This window comes from Heteronotia binoei, chromosome 19 (assembly GCF_032191835.1).
Source record: "Heteronotia binoei isolate CCM8104 ecotype False Entrance Well chromosome 19, APGP_CSIRO_Hbin_v1, whole genome shotgun sequence".
In the NCBI taxonomy this organism is placed as follows: Eukaryota; Metazoa; Chordata; class Lepidosauria; order Squamata; family Gekkonidae; genus Heteronotia; species Heteronotia binoei.
The window spans coordinates 20,028,165-20,045,080 of NC_083241.1; the positions used below are offsets into that span (position 1 = coordinate 20,028,165).

At 44.6% G+C, this 16,916-nt stretch overlaps 1 protein-coding gene across 1 annotated transcript in view; it reads left to right on the plus strand.

Annotated features, from left to right (window-relative positions):
- The window catches only part of IL16 (interleukin 16), an 84,221-nt gene that overhangs the window by 45,203 nt on the left and 22,102 nt on the right, over window positions 1–16,916 (plus strand). Inside the window, exons 13-14 of the mRNA XM_060260158.1 lie at window positions 2,990–3,077; window positions 10,131–10,546. Coding sequence (XP_060116141.1) covers window positions 2,990–3,077; window positions 10,131–10,546 — 504 coding nt within the window. The remainder of the gene's footprint in view (window positions 1–2,989; window positions 3,078–10,130; window positions 10,547–16,916) is intronic.

The window sequence follows — 16,916 nt, forward strand, 5'->3', positions numbered from 1 at the left end:
CTGACACCAATGAAGATCCTGTGAATTTAGGGGCGAGGTGTTTGTGAGTTTCCTGCATTGTGCAGGGGGTTGGACTAGATGACCCTAGAGGTCCCTTCCAACTCTATGATTCTATGTAATTGTTGAGTGAAGCCATAACTCCTTTTGTCTCTCTTCAATCTATTACCCATCAGCTTTGTTGGGTGCCCTTCCATTCCAGTATTACGGGAAAGGAAGAAACAGCTCTCTTTATCCATTTTCTTCATTTCATGCATAATTTTATCAACCTCTATCAAGTATCACCCCTTATATGTTTTTAATCGGACACATAAAATAAAATCAAACACACCAGGACTAAAAGTGCAAAAAGAAATAAAACCTAGTGATGGCCAGATAATTTTTTTTTTTTAGAAAGTCATCAGAGCTCAGGTCAGTTCAGCAAGTACCAGAACCTTTTGGGAAAATATAGCCTTCACAAACCTCCAGCAATGGGGCAAGACAGCTGTTATTGTACATGGAGTTCTAGAGCTTAGGGCACCCCACTGAAAAAGCGCCGTTGCCCACCATGTCCCCAAATTCCCTTCTCCCAGTCGAGTGAGGTGAGCATACTATGCACCTAGCTACAGACCAAATGACTTGATTGGAATTCTTGATCCTTGGAAATGGGGTTGGAGGGGGGGAGGAAGAACATGCAGAGCCATGTGAGTTAACATGGGGAGTACCTGCCTCACAGTAGGAACTATGCACTTTACCTAGGCAACTCCAGGGGAAAATATAGAGAAAGGAAGAACAGTGTTGTAAGCTGCTTTGCCCTCCCTCCCTGGAGAGAAAAGCAGGATATAAATAAATACTTACTATCATGGCTTTTTGTAGAAAAAGCCCAGCAGGAACTGATTTACATGTCAGGACACACCCCCTGATGTCACCATTTGTTTGCACAGGGCTTTGTTGTAGAAAAAGCCCAGCAGGAACTCATTTGCATATTAGGCCACACACCCTGATGCCAAGTCAGCTGGAACTGTGTTCCTGTGCATTCCTGCTAAAAAAAAGAAGAAGCCCTGCTTATTATAAACAGCATTACAAATAATGCCTGCAGGCAACCCACAGACTTCCTTCTGTCTGTGACTGGACAAGCCACAAACATTTAGCTTGGCTACTGAGAACTGGTTTCATGGGTCCATTCCTTCAACTAAGAATTTGGGGATCAAAGGTACCAAATTCCTTCGACCAGAATTTGGGGATCAAAGGTACTAATTGAGAACCACTCCAGAACACAGCATAACATTGATTTCAAGAATATACATGCAAGCAGGAATTGCCATTAAGAAGGAATAATAAGGAACTTCCATTTTTAAGTGCACAAGGAAGATACTTCAGTTTCAGTTTATTTCAGTTTATTTCAATTTATATCCCGCCCTTCCCGCTGAAGCGGCTCAGGGCGGCTCACAACATATAAAATCTAACATAAAATTTGGCTTTAAAATACATCAATTTACAACAATGGCTTTAAAAATACATCAATTTAGACAATTTAAAACAGTAGAATAATAAAACATATAGAACAAGCGATCTGCCAAAGTGCTACACTACAACCTTCCATAAAGTTTCCAATGTCAGTTAGTTATAGGCCAGCCGGAAGAGGGCTGTCTTGCAGGCCCTGCGGAACTGCCCACGGTCCCGCAGGGCCCTCACCTCTTCCTGCAGCTGGTTCCACCAGCAAGGCGCCATTACCGAAAAGGCCCTGTCCCTGGTGGATTTCAGATGGGCCTCCTTTGGCCCAGGGATTACAAGCAGGTTTTGAGAACCCGATCTCAGTACTCTCTGGGGAACATGTGGGGAGAGACGGTCCCTAAGGTAGGCAGGTCCTAGGCCATATAGGGCTTTAAAGGTGATAACCAGCACCTTGTACCAAACTCGGTATATTATTGGCAGCCAGTGCAGATCCCGAAGCCCCGGCTGAGTGTGCTCCCATCTTGGGAGCCCTAATAACAGCCGGGCAGCTGCATTCTGCACTAACTACAACTTCTGGGTTCGGCACAGGGGCAGCCCCATGTAGAGGGCATTACAGTAGTCCAACCTCGAGGTGACCATGGCATGAATCACCATTGCTAGATCGTCATGCTCCAGGAAAGGGGCCAACTGCCTCGCCCGCCTAAGATGAAAAAATGCAGACTTGGCAGTGGCTGCTATTTGAGCCTCCATTGTTAGGGAAGGCTCCAATAGTACCCCCAAACTCTTGACCTTGTGCGCCGCTGTCAGTGGCGCCCCGTCAAAAACTGGCAGAGGGATTTCCCCTCCCGGGCCACAGCGACCCAAGCAAAGGACCTCTGTCTTCGCCGGATTCAACTTCAATCCACTCAGCCTGAGCCACCCAGCCACCGCCTGTAACGCCCGGTCCAAATTTTCTGGGGCACAGGGAGGCCGTCCGTCCATAGTAGATAGAGCTGGGTGTCATCAGCATACTGGTGACACCCCAACCCATACCTTCAGGCAATCTTGTCAAGGGGGCGCATATAGATGTTAAACAATAAGGATATTGTAGCTTCTTGACATGAAGCTGGTATTTGACCTTCATCTTCAATCTTTTCAAAGAGACGCTTAAATGGTAACAATAAAGACTCCTCATAGGCTTTATAGAATTCCGCAGGCAATCCATCTGGGCCTGGGGCTTTGCCATTCTTTTGAGATGCCATTACATCTCCAAGTTCTCTTACTGTTATTTGTTCATTTAAGAATTTTTGCTGTTCCTCAGTAAATTTTGATTTTGATTAATGTAATCTTCTAAATCTGTTTTGTGAACTTGCTTATCTTCAAATAATTTTTTATAGAACTGTTCAACGATTTGACATATCTCTTGTTTTTGATCTTACTCTTTATTATTCTCATATTTTGGATGGATATTATTCTTTTGGTCTTGATCAGGAATTGGGAATAAAATCAGTGTGGATTTTTTTTTTTAACACAACTCTATAACGTACAGCAAGGTTAGAGGACTTTTAACATTTTCTAGGTCTCTGGACAGCAGCTTAAAGAAGCCATTTCACAAGTTGTAGAAAGCAACAAGTTTGGAAGAGAGAGGCCTCAGTGGAGTCCTGAAGGTAAGAGAGTAAAATAGGCTGAAAAAAGGTCAATAAATAACTTGGAAATATGCCTCTGTTGATACACCTCAAGATCACATTAGTGTTTTGTGTCGCTGCATTACTCTGGGTGCTCATCTTGTTCAAACACACTACTGTTCAGAAGTGTATCCCCCATCCAGTATGCATGTTCCTCATTTTTGTTGTCCCACAAGATGTAGAACGACCATTGGTACTTACCCTGAGGGGTCATTCTCCTCTGAGTACAGGAGGACATCTTGGGTGCTTTCCACCATCTTGTCAGGGAGGCAGGAAATAGAATAATTCTTCTTCCTCTCCTTTGACCCTGGAGCACCCAGATCTCCTCAGTTGGGATACTCCGAGAAGCAGTTTCTAAACTAGCAACCTTACTCAAAAGAATTAAACAGTAATAACAGTAATGGCAGTAATAACTGTCAGATAATATGCAACAAGCATAACAGAAAGAACCGTGAAGCAGCAAGAAAAAATGAAATAGATATAGATATGGCAGAACAGACCCTAGTATGAGTGATACAGTGTGGTGGGCAAGATGTTCTCCTGTACTCAGAGAAGAATGACCCCTCACGGTTAGTACCAATGGTTATTCTCCCTCTGAGTCGGAGGCCATCTTGGGTTCTTCTATGTCAAGTCGACGGATTCAAGAATGAGTCAAAGTTGATACTAAGACTACATTTATTGATAACCGGTACTCTGGCGCAAGCCTCTAGCTTGCTAAGAATGAAACCAATACATTGATACATGGGTTTTAAGATACACTTCAAAAACATTCCTACGGGGGGGGGGGTGGGTTTCAGGAGGAAACATTCACACACAACTACTAGATACTTTCTCAGGCGATAGCTAGCCTCCTGTCCTGGCATTATCATGCAAGGATTCCTCCCACCTTCAGGCCTTGAGAAGGCGCCGACTATTTCTTTCACACAGTTGCAAATCAAAATAAGAAAAGGGGGGAAGGGAAGTAACTAAGGGTGGAACATTAGCAGCAGTGGATCCATTATGATTTTAACCAGGCCTGATACTTAGGCCAAGATCCCCCCAGTCTTTAGTCATAATCAGTCGATCTTGACAGTAGATTAATGATTGGGTGGGGTATCGCTCTTCTCTAGGAACACATGTTATAGTACTTTTCTGCCAAATGCTGCTTCTGCTGAACTGTAAGCATTTAATTTGTAGTGACGACAAAAGTTGAAATAGAAGACCATGTTGCAGCCCTGCACACCTCGTCTACCGAAGCGTATTTGTTAAAGGCCTCATTAGTTGCCACGCTTCTGGCTGAATGTGCTGTAATCCCTCTGGATACTTCTAATTTCATTGCCCTATATGCCTCAGTGATGCATTGCTTAATAGCATAGCTGATGGCTGGTGTTGACATCTGTCCCAGCCTAGGTTGTGTAACGTTGATAAACATGACATCTGTCTTCCTAATTGGTTCAGTTCTGACTAGATACACCTTCAGACAACGTCTAACATCTAAGTTGTGCCACATTCGGTCCCTTGGATGTTTAGGATCTGGGCAGAATGATGGTGAATGCAGTTCCTGTGAATTGTGAAACTTAGATACAATCTTGGGCTGAAAGGTAGGATCTGAATGGAAAACCACCTTGTCCTTGTGAAAAATACAGAGTTCTTTCTTTACCGATAAGGCATTAATTTCCGAGACCCTTCTTGCCGATGTGATCGCTATCAGAAATATGGTCTTCGAACGTAGCCATTTCAGAGAAATGTCCTGTAACGGTTCAAAAGGTGATTTTGTGAGCGCGCACAGGTGGTTACACCATGTTTGCGTTGTGAGAAGCAAGCATGGTGTAACCACCATGTTGGAAATCTGTGAATCTGTGGGGGGCATTTGAGTGTGGCCCCCTTCAAGAACCTCTGTACATGTGAATGTCTGAAAATATCTTTTCCCTGTATCAGTCCCAATACCGATGACAAAGCTGCTACTTGTCTACGTAAAGTGGCTGGTTTCAATCCAGAATGAAGTTCATCTTGTAAGAATTCCAAAATGTATTGAATTGATGGATTTAGTGGATCCCTTGTCTTTCTGCGGCACCACCTAAGAAAGGCCTTCCAGGTAGTCTTGTAAATTCTGGTGGTAGACTCCTTCCTCGAGGCCAGTAGTGTGTTAGTAATTTCTGATGAGTATCCTAATTTTTGGAATGTAGACCGTTCAATTTCCACTTGGTCAATTGCAGCCATTCTGGGTGTGGATGCCAAATTGGACCCTGTGTCAGCATGTCTGGAGATATCTCCAACCGTAGTGGCTGGGTGGTTGACAGTTTTTGAATAGACGAGAACCATGGGCGTCGTGGCCACCACGGAGCTACTAAGATAACCCGTGCCTTCTGGTGTTGCACCTGACGAAGAAATCTTGATAACACCGGAATCGGAGGGAAGGCATATAATAGACCCTGGAGCCAAGTCACTGTCAGACCATCCACTGCTGCTGCGGTGGGGTGAAAGAACCTGGTGTAAAATCTTGGTACTTGATAATTGTTGTGAGAAGCAAACAAGTCCATGACTGATTGCCCGAATTGTTGAACTATCTGCTGGAATACCTACGACTACAGTCTCCATACTCCTGGTTGTATGGCCGTTCGACTGAGCCAATCTGCTTGGAAGTTGACAATGCCTTTGATGTGTTCTGCTCTGATGGACAGGAGATGATGTTCTTCTCTGGCCAGAGCTGCAGATCTCGAACCCCCCTGATGATTCAGGTAAGATTTCGCCGCCACATTGTCTGTTCGTACTAAAACATGTTGCTTCTGTACTAGATCGGCAGAGAATAACAGAGCTAGACGGATCGCCCGTAATTCTAACACATTGATCGGAAGTTGAGTCTCTGACGGTGACCAGCGACCCTGCGTTGGAATGTTGTCGAGTGTTGCTCCCCATCCTGACAGGCTGGCATCTGTGAACAGCTGTACTTCTCTGGGGAGGTGGTAGATTCTGCCTTGTCGGAGGTTGACATCCCTGGACCACCATTTCAGAGAGTGTTTGACCACTAAGGAGATCTTGATCTGCGGATTCTGTTTTTCCATGATCTGGTATTGGTGGGGATGGAGGAAACTTTGTAAGGGTCTGGTATGTAGTCTGCCCCACTGAACTGCATCCATGTTCAAGATGAAAAGCCCCATCAATTTGGCTAAAGTCAATAGTGGGGTTTAGATACTCCGGATAACAAGGTTCACAAGTAGTTTGGTTTTCAGGATCTTGTCGTTTGGTAGAAAAAGCGATTTTTTTCAAGTATCTATGATCATCCCCAGATGCTCCAACCGTTGTGTTGGTTCTAGGACACTCTTGGATAGGTTTATGAGAAACCCATGTTCCTGTAGACACTGAATAGTCGTTTGGACATCTGACAGGGCTTTCTGATGGGTCGATGATATGATCAAGAGGTCGTCTAGTTATGGATGAATATGGACACCCTGCTGTCTGAGGAGAGCCACAACATTCACCATCACCTTCATGAAGACTCTGGGGGCTGTGGCTAAGCTGAAGGGAAGTGCCCTGAATTGGAAGGGTCTGTGCCCCATGCAGAACCGAAGGAAGCGCCGATGGGATAAAAGAATCGTAATGTGTAGGTAGGCTTCCATGAGATCCAACGACGTGAGGAACTCCCTTGGTTTCAGAGCCTCAGTGATTGACTTTAGGATCTCCATGCAAAAATGTCGGCGATGGATGAACTTGTTGAGAAACTTTAGGTCGAGTATTGCTCTCCAGTCTCCGTTCTTCTTGGGTACAGTGAAGAATACTGAGTACATGCCTTGACCCCTCTGCTCTATGGGCACTTGTTCTATGGCATTGATTTCGAGAAGATGTGATATGGCTTTGTTCGTTATTGATCTCCTTGTAGAATCCTTTCGAATTGGGGATATCAGAAAGCGCTCCAGCGGGGTGCTTTTGAATTCTATTGCATAACTGCACTATACAATTTCTAATGTCCAACAGTCCGTTTGGGAAGCCTCCCAGGCGTCTTGAAAATGATGTAGTCTTCCCCCTACCGGAACTGAAGTCCTGTCACGCCTTGTTGAACTTCAGTTCCCGATCCTGCTTGTCTCTGCGGTCTGCATTCTGTTTGGAGAATCTAGGATTATTGAATCCTTTTCTGAAGGTCTGTCTTGGCTGATTCCAGGACGATCTTTTATTATCTGCGTAGGATCTAGATCTGGCCAATGAGTGTGAAGAACGAAAGGGCTGGGTGTAAAAACCTCTTTTATCAGTTCTCCTAATGTTCTTTGGCATTGCTTTCTTTTTGTCTTTAGTTTCCACTAAAATTTTGTCTAAAGCACTGCCAAAGAGCTTTTCTCCTTAAAACGGGTAAGAGATCACAATTTGTTTGGAGTGATTGTCAGCCGGCCATGCTCTCAGCCATATACCTCTTCTGGCTACTGCCCCTGAAGCTAAACCTCTGGAGCAAAAGGTGAGCACGTCTAAAGATGCATCAGCCGTGAACTCTGCTGCTTTAAGAAGCCTAGTGCTTCCCTCAATTAATTTCTTGTTGTTTTCCGGCAGTAGTTGTGCGAGTCTCCTAGCCCAGACTATAGCTGCTCTAGAAACAATAGAGGATGCTGTACTTGCCTTTATTGCCATTGTCACCGCTTCGTGTGACCTCTTCAATGCCAGATCTATTTTCTTGTCCCTGATGGCACCATGACCGTCCTCTGAAACTAACCCCGAGTTTTGAAGTCCTGTCACTGGGGCGTCCACTACTGGAACCTGTAACATTTCATAAGCAAAAACAGGTAAATCATATAACTTTTTCACTAACCCAGGAAATTGGCGATTGGAATTAGGTTTTTCCCATTCAGCTTTGAGTTGCCTCTCAAAGAATTGTGGAAATGGGAAAACATTAGCAGTTGTGTGAGAGCCTGGAAAAAACTCCCCAGTAGTTTTGTTCCTAGAAATAGTGTCAGTGCTGGTATTCTCCTCCTCAGAGGATTGATCCTGGAGTGCCAGGGCTGCCATAACTCTGGTTAACAAATACTGATAATCGTCCGCTTTAAAACAACGAACTGACTGAGGTGGAACACAGATATCCTCCACCTCCTCATCTGAAATAAAATTTTCTTGATCTTTGGACTGAGACTCCGCCTCTGACTGTGTCTCCTCTAAATCGTCCTCTAGTAATCTAGAGTTAGACATCTGCTTTCTGACTGCCTTAGTTGGCCAACTGTCCTGTCTGGGCAAACTCTGACCTGTGCGATGCGAACGAGGAGGAGGAGGGGAAGGAGATCTGGATCCCACTGACCCCATGCTAATAGCCCCTGATTGACAGGCATTGAATAATTCGGCCCTAATAGTCTGCTGAATCATGGTCATAAAATCATTAGAAAAAAGCCCCTTGGGGTTGGGTACATTACCACCCTGGCACATCAGGTCTGGATCCATCATGGAGACTTGATCCGATAGGGGCTGGCCTCCTGGGTAGTCTCCCGGCTGGAGATTGGCAACCATGCCCTGTAGTGCAGTAGATGGCTCATGGCGCTGATTGGGCGAAATGCGCACCAAAACCACGTCTTCAAAATGGCTGCTGTCAGTCGCTCGCTTCTGAGAAGCAGGAGCCTCAAGTGTGCCCGATGATGAGCCTGCACGCTTCTGCCCGCGGTGACCGGAGTCACTAGAGTGGGACACGTTGCCGGGAACCGCAGCAAGCTGCAAAGACATGCCAGTCCTGGAGTCCCTTCCTGAGGCGTCAGAATGAGGGCCGAGGGAAGGTGCGTCATCCAAGAATTCATCCCTGAAGCTTTCCATTGCTGCGGCTTGCGCCGCTCAGCAATGGAAAGAAAGGAAAAAAAAAAATCAAACGCTTTGAAAATTAACTGCGGTATTGTTGCCTTGTCACAGATAGTGAGTGAAAAAGTTGGAATATAAGGTGAGAAGGAGGACAGGGCTAGAGGACTAAAGTTCAGGAAATAGTTAAAAGAAATAAAGTTAAAGGAAGAAGAGTTAGGTAATAAAAAAAAAAGGTAAGTTGCTTCCTATCTTTTTGGAGCTAAACTAGCTAGTTGCTCTCCCTTTAGAGGCAGGAAAGAAACTGAGGGGATCTGGGTGCTCCAGGGTCAAAGGAGAGGAAGAAGAATGGTGGAAAGCACCCAAGATGGCCTCCGACTCAGAGGGAGAACTCAGCATTTATCCTTGTTAAATTACATCTTGTTCTCATCCACCTACTTTTCTAACATGTTCAGAGCTCCTTGAATTCTGTTTCTACCTTCTGGTGTGTTTACTGCTCCTCCCAATTTGGTGTCATCTGCAGATTTAATGAGTAGCTCCTCCACATCTTCATCCACATCATTGATAAAAATATTGAAAAGTACCGGGTCTGGAACTGAACCCTGTGGCATCCCACTGGATACCTCCCTCCAGTCAGATGAATTGCCATTGACAACTCCTCTTTGAGTGAGGTTTGGCTGTGGCATACTAATTAACTCAGAAATAAAGTTGGGCCAGAATCCTCCTACAAGTCCCTAATCCCACAAAGATTTATCACTGGACCAATCCCACAGCAGGGAACGAGCAACACAATTTGGCAAGTTTTATCAGCACAAAACCACAAAGCTGCTTCCCAGGGTGTAACCGTGTTTGTCCAAAACAACATCCCCCCCCCCCGAAAAAGCTGTTTCATACTTTTCGTTTGGATCAAGACTCAAGACAGTGTGCAGTTCTGAGTTCTCCAGAATGCTTCATCAGACTGCATGTTGAAAAAAAAGAAGGGGGCAAAGAAAAAAAAGTTGCCTACAATAATTTTTTCTTCTTTCCTTTCTATTTTCTTTCCTTTCTATTTTCTTTCTTTTTAAAAAAATATCCAGTTAGATGAAGAATTCTGCAGAACTGAAAAGCTTGCATGTTTTGGTTAGTCCGAATAAAAGGTGTTACATGGCACCTGTTTTAGGATTTAGGATACTTCATCAAACTCATCAAATGGGATTTTTTAACTCCTCCCCTCCTTGGGCTGTTTGAGCACTTTGGCTGAACAGATTTGAAGAACCCTGAGCATCTGAAAATATGTTTTAAATTATTCTTTTTTAAATGCAGGTGTGAAAAGTCTAGAAATGACTCCCCAGCCCCAAAAGCTAATGATCCGCTCCAGCAGTGACAGCAATTACAACCCCAGGTCATCTTGTGGAAGTGGCCTTGCCTACCAGATGGCGGATTTGAAAGCAAAAGGGCATAGTATTGATGTCCCTGTTACCAGACAGTCGGGTTCCTTGTCTTCTTCCTCCCGAAACAGTCTGGAGAAGGCCTCTCCACCTACTCTCAAAGAACTGGATCCCCTTTCTCCAAATCCCAAAAGGTCTGCGGAGATCCTGGTGAGGAAACCCCGATCGTCCAAACCCAAGCCTCCGCCAAGGAAGTATTTCAAACAAGACTGCCTCAGTAACGAGGAGACTCCCCAAGAAGGGAAAGAGAGGCTCAACGTGCAAAGCAGTGAGAGCCCTCCAAATTCACAGGTAAGGCTAGTTCTTATATTGGCCTCCAGCGGCAGTCTTAAATGTGTGGCAGACTTCCATATCCAAACACATGCATATTTAGAGCTTTTGGAATACTAAATAGGCCCCACATTTGGTGACTGTGAGAGGGAATTAGCATGAGGAAAAACAAAAGCTCCGGACAAAAAAGAATGGACATGACATCTGTGTTAAATCAAACAGAAACTGTTTCCAGTATTACAGTTTTTGACACTCCAACTTCCAGGCTCATAGCTACAAGAGGGCTCTCACCAAGCAAAGCTCTGTTCCCAATTTGTCCACCCTGACCAGAATCATAGAATCATAGAGTTGGAAGGTACCTCTAGAGTCATCTAGTCCAACCCCCTGCACAATGCAGGAAACTCACAAACACCTCCCCCCTAAATTCACAGGATCTTCATTGCTGTCAGATGGCCATCTAGCCTCCGTTGAAAAACCCCCAAGGAAGGAGAGCCCACCACCTCCCGAGGAAGCCTGTTCCACTGAGGAATCTCTCTAACGGTCAGGAAGTTCTTCCTGATGTTGAGCCGGAAACTCTTTTGATTTACTGTTGCAACATGGCTTAGGCTGAGTGGGCTGAAGCTGAACCCAGCGAAGACAGAGGTTCTCTGTGTGGGTCGTGGCGCTCTGGGGAGGGAAATATCTCTCCCGACCTTTGACGGTGCGCCGCTGAAGGCGGCGCAGCGGGTAAAGAGCTTGGGTGTTTTACTGGAGCCTTCATTATCAATGGAGGCCCAGATAACAGCCACTGCCAAGTCAGCATTCTTTCATCTGAAGCGGGCGAGGCAGTTGGCCCCTTTCCTAGAGCGCCGGGACCTAGCAACGGTGATCCATGCGACGGTCACCTCAAGATTGGACTACTGTAACGCCCTCTACATGGGGCTGCCTCTGTGCCGGACCCGGAGATTGCAGCTAGTGCAGAACGCGGCGGCCAGGCTGCTGCTTGGCCTCCCAAGATGGGAGCATATACGGCCGGGGCTGCGCGAACTGCACTGGCTGCCGATTGTATACCGGGTCCAGTACAAAGTGCTGGTGATTACCTTTAAAGCCCTATATGGCCGAGGACCAACCTACCTGAGGGACCGTCTCTCCCCGTATGAGCCCCAGAGAGCACTGAGGTTAGTAGGTAAAAATAGATTGACCACCCCTGGGCCAAAAGAAGTTAAACTTCGGACTACCTATGCACGGGCCTTCTCTACCGCGGCCCCTTCCTTGTGGAATCAACTCCCAGAGGAGGTGCGGGCCCTGTGGAACCTTGATCAGTTCCGCAGGGCCTGCAAGACCACCCTTTTCAAACAGGCATTCATGAACGGCTGACCAAGTCCACAAAGAAACATCAAAATGGTCCAGTCTGGAGATCCGCCATCATTCACAAACTGACAGGCATAGCGTCGATTAATAACGGTACTGTCAGATCTAACTTAATATTTTTAGATTTAGTAACTGTTTTAACTAATGTATTAATCGGTTTGGGGTTAATTTAATGTTTTGTTAAATGTATTGTTGTTTTGCTGTTGTTAGCCGCCCTGAGCCTGCTTGGCGGGGGAGGGCGGGATATAAATAAAATTTTACTTTACTTACTTACTTACTTAATTGCAACCCATTGGTTCTGGTCCTGCCACAGAGAATAATTCCACCCCATCCTCTATATGATAGTCATTCAAGTACCTGAAGATGGTGATCATTTCACCTCTCAGCCGTCTCCTCTCCAGGCTAAACATCCCCAGCTCCTTCAACCTTTCCGCATAGGACTTGGTCTCCAGACCCCTCACCATCTTTGTCGCCCTCCTCTGGACCCGTTCCAGCTTGTCTATATCCTTCTTAAAATTTGGTGCTCAAAACTGAACACAATACTCCAGGTGAGGTCTAACCAGAGCAAGGTAAATCGATACCATCACATCACGTCATCTGGACACTATACTTCTGTTGATACAGCCCAAAATTGCATTTGCCTTTTTAGCCACCGCATCACAATGTTGACTCATGTTCAGTGTATGATCCACTAAGACCCCTAGATCCTTTTTGCACATACTACTGCTAAGACAAGTGTCCTCCATCCTATAACCATGCATTGGATTTTTCCTATGTAAATGCAGAACTTTACATTTATCCCCGTTAAAATTCATTTTATTGATTTTAGGCCAGTTTTCCAGCCTGTCAAGGTCATTCTGTATCCTGTTTCTGTCTTCCTCTGTGTTTGCAACCCCTCCCAATTTAGTATCATCTGCAAATTTAATAAGTATTCCCTCTATTCCTTCACTCAAATCATTGATAAAGGTGTTGAACAAAACAGGTTCCAGAACAGAACCTTGAGGCACTCCACTTGTAACTCCTCTCCAAGATGATAAGGAACCATTCACAAGCACTCTTTGGGTGCGATTTGTCAACCAGTTACAGATCCACCTAACAGTAACAGGATCCAAACCACATTTTACTGACTTGTCAACAAGGATAGTATGTGGAACCTTATCAAAAGCCTTACTGAAATCAAGATAAACGATGTCTACAGCATTCCCCCGATCCAGCAAGGTAGTCATTTTCTCAAAAAAAGAGATCAGGTTAGTCTGACATGACTTGTTCTTGAGAAAACCATGCTGGCTCTTAGTAATCACATCCATTTTTTCTAAATGTTCCAGGACCGACTGTTTGATGATTTGTTCAAAAACCTTTCCAAGTATAGACATCAAGCTGATGGGTCGGTAGTTATCCGGATCATCTTTTTTCCCCTTCTTGAAGATGGGGACAACATTTGCCTGCCTCCAATCTTCCAGCACCTCTCCTGTTCTCCAAGAATTCTCAAAAATAATAACCAGAGGTTCAGAAATTACATCCGCAAGCTCTTTTAGAACCTTTGGATGCAATTCATCTGGGTCTGAGGACTTAGTTTTATTTAAAGAAACTAGGTGTTTATGTACTACCCCTATACTGATCCTAGGTTGGAACTTCATACCCTCCTTATATGTTTTGTTTTTGCCATGTTGAAATTGTGTTCTGTCTGCTCTGATAGGAGAGACAGAGAGAGTGAGGGAATAAACCCTTTTGTAGGTAAAAGCAGGAGTTCTACTTAACACCTTTAAGACCAACAAACTTTTATTCAGAATGTAAGCTTGCATGTGCATGCACACTTCATTTCCCTGCTAACAGCTTATAGCTGGAGGTGTGAAAACTGACAATTGTCCGGGAGGTCACTGTCATTTCTAAAATCATAGAATCGGAAGGGACCTCCAGGGTCATCTAGTTCAAACCCCTGCACAATGCAGGAAACCCACAAATACCTATCCCAAAATGTTGCTGGGCTGAGTAGTAATTGACTAGCTGAAGGTGTGAACTGTCCATGTCATTGTCTCTGGTCAGGTGGTCATTAGCATTTCTAGCCCCCTGACCTGGGAAAACATGGGCTGCTCAGTCAAAACAAGAGCACTTCTCCATTCCTTCACACAGCCCAACCTGCTTAGCAGGTTTCCTCAAAGTAAGCACCACTGTGCTGAACTGTCCCCCTGCCACCCCCACTCCCATTCCTGGCTATAGTGCTGCCTGCTTTGCATTCTTCTCAATAAGCAATTTTGTATGAATAGAGAAACACACATGCTTTCCAGCTTCAGTAAGTGTGAGCAGTAGCCTCAAAAAACTGGGTTTTTCATGGTATATCAGAGTTGGAAAATAATGCATTGCCTTATTCACACAAAATGGTGAGTGCACATACTGGGAGGATGGTGCATAGCATGTTATCCCATGATGCAAGACAGGAGCATTACAGTCATAATGACTTATAAGGGATAAAGAGGTATCCACATTACAGACCTAAATTAATACATTTCCTTTCTCTGAAGATCTGCAGATTTAATGAAGGGGGAGAGGGGAACACTGAGGATTTCTAACAGAGGACTGATAATTTCTAACAGAAGACTGCAGGGCTTTTTTGCAGAAAAAGCCCAGCAGGAACTCATTTACATATTAGGCCACACCCCCTGATGCCAAGCCAGCCAAAACTGTGTTCCTATGTGTTCCTGCTCAAAAAAAGCAGATTGTCAGGACATCCCTCAAACCATGATCTATAGGATTTCTGTGGTGGGGGTGATGCTGTTGAACTATGAGAATTAAACTGATTGATGAGTATAGTGTAGGTCTGTAGAAAGAGAATGACAGGAGGAAAATGACAGGCACAGGGAAGAAGAAAAAATGTTACAGGAGAGTCAAGGTACATTTGGACAGAAAGCAGTGAGGGTTCCTTCATATCAGACATGTGACTCTCAAAATATTAGGCCTGTGCTATTCAAGACAAGTTGAGACTTTGGCAAATCTGCAGAAGAAGAGAATGCTGGAATTACGTGTGTGTGTGTTTGTCCATGTGGGACACCAAGAATGCAAGAAGTGCCCATAGCCTCTCCTCACGCTGCTTGTGTGACTTCCTGGGCCGCTGTTGGTTCCATTGTGAAACTTGTGTTTGTTTATTACTTTTGTTTTCTATCCCGCCCTCTCTGCAAGCGGACTCAGGGCAGCTAACAATTTAAGAAAAATAATTTAAGGTTACAATTTAAAACAATCAAATAACAATTAAAATACATTTCATGGTGCTACTCAAACTTCAGTGTAGGCGGGATCATAACTTTATTTCTTCTATCCATGTAAATGATGTGATATTTACAATAATAGCTCCATGGGGTGTTTGCAGGCAAATGCGTATGGGATACAGAGTCCTCATGTTGTTCCCCAACAAGCATGAGGACTTTGTAGTGTGGAGCCTCAGAAACCATAAAAATGGGAAGAGGTGGTCTCTATGGTAATGCGGTGGCATGAGACATGGGAACTAAGCAGAAAAGTCATGCCCTTCCACCTGTGTATTTACATTACAGACAGATTTAAGCATTGTGTATCAAACCCCTGCTAGATTACTGTTTCCAAAGAGATTTGTGAGATATGATTCCAATATATTTGCACAAGCTTGCGAAGTTTCAGGATGGGTACAGAAATGTAAATTTAAAAAACAAACCGATCAGAACTGGACTTTACCCTTGGGTAGCACAAGCTTAGAAATGAGAAGTACGGTACCTACTAGCATGCAAAGTAAGAAAAACTGATAAATCAATAGTAGAGGTTTTACAGGAAAGTACCACACTTCCCCAAATCATTTTTTTTTAAAAAAACCTTAAGGTATTAAAATTTAGATGCGAGTTAGGGGTTTCCCCTCACAGATGCATCCTCAGATGCTCATGAATATTAATCATGGAAGGGGGGAAGCCTTAGATTAATCCACAATAACTACAGCTGTTGTTTCTGCTAGGGACATGGGGGTAGGGGATCCCCCGGTTTGGAGGCCCTCCCCCCGCTTCAGGGCTATCAGAAAGCGGGGGGGAAGAGAAATGTCTGCTGGACACTCCATTATTTCCTATGTAGATCGATTCCCATAGGGAATAATGAATTGATCTGAGGGTATCTGGGGCTCCAGAGGGACTGCTCCTGCACATGTGGGGTGCATGCATCACATGCCCTGGCCATTCGATAGCTGGGAAACACGCCCTGCATGTGCTTTAGAGATTTGCTACCAGGAAGTTCATGATAGCTATTTAATCTGGTCCCAGCCCATCCTAAAATGAGGTAAGTATAGGCAGGACTTGGGGGGGGGCAGACATGCGCATGTGATTGTGCACATTAAATCCAGAAGGGAGGCATCGCTAGGTTGGCTCAAATCTCTTGTGTGATCCCACCCACAGTGTTGAAACTGCTGCCAATCTCAGATGACTATTTTCGAGAAACAAAATTCACTTTGTGATAATAACCATTATATGATAGAGCCAGCTCATAAATGACAGAGTTTTTCAAACTGTTCTGAAGGTGAAGTTTTGTAAATTCTTTGCCTCTGCCAAAGCAGTTTACCAGAACTACTGATCAATGATTTCAGCTGCCTCTCCACATCATGATCGTGCCGCTAAAAACTTGCCCAGAAACCTCCCCCCGCTTCTCCAATGGAGGGGGATTCTGCAGCAGAACAGGTTCACCAAAGATGTAAAAACAAGCAAACAAAAATGGTGTGAAGTTGCTACATCCTGGAAAACACACACATTTCATTTTTTAAAATGTGTAATATTAAATATTGAAACTTTTTTTAGGGAGCATTAAAAGGATGGTTGTTTCACATTGACAGTTTAACCTTAAATGCATTTTAAGGGCATTGCTACAAGACATTTTAAGCAGTGATCTGGTCTGTCTGCAAATTGTTTGGCACCACATCAATCCAAACCCATGCACAACTTAAACATTCTGCCCCTTCCCCCTTTGCATGGTTTCCCCAAATGTCTCCTTTGTCCAGGTGAGATCTTAACCAGGGATTGCAGCTTGTTTGCTTAGCTACCAC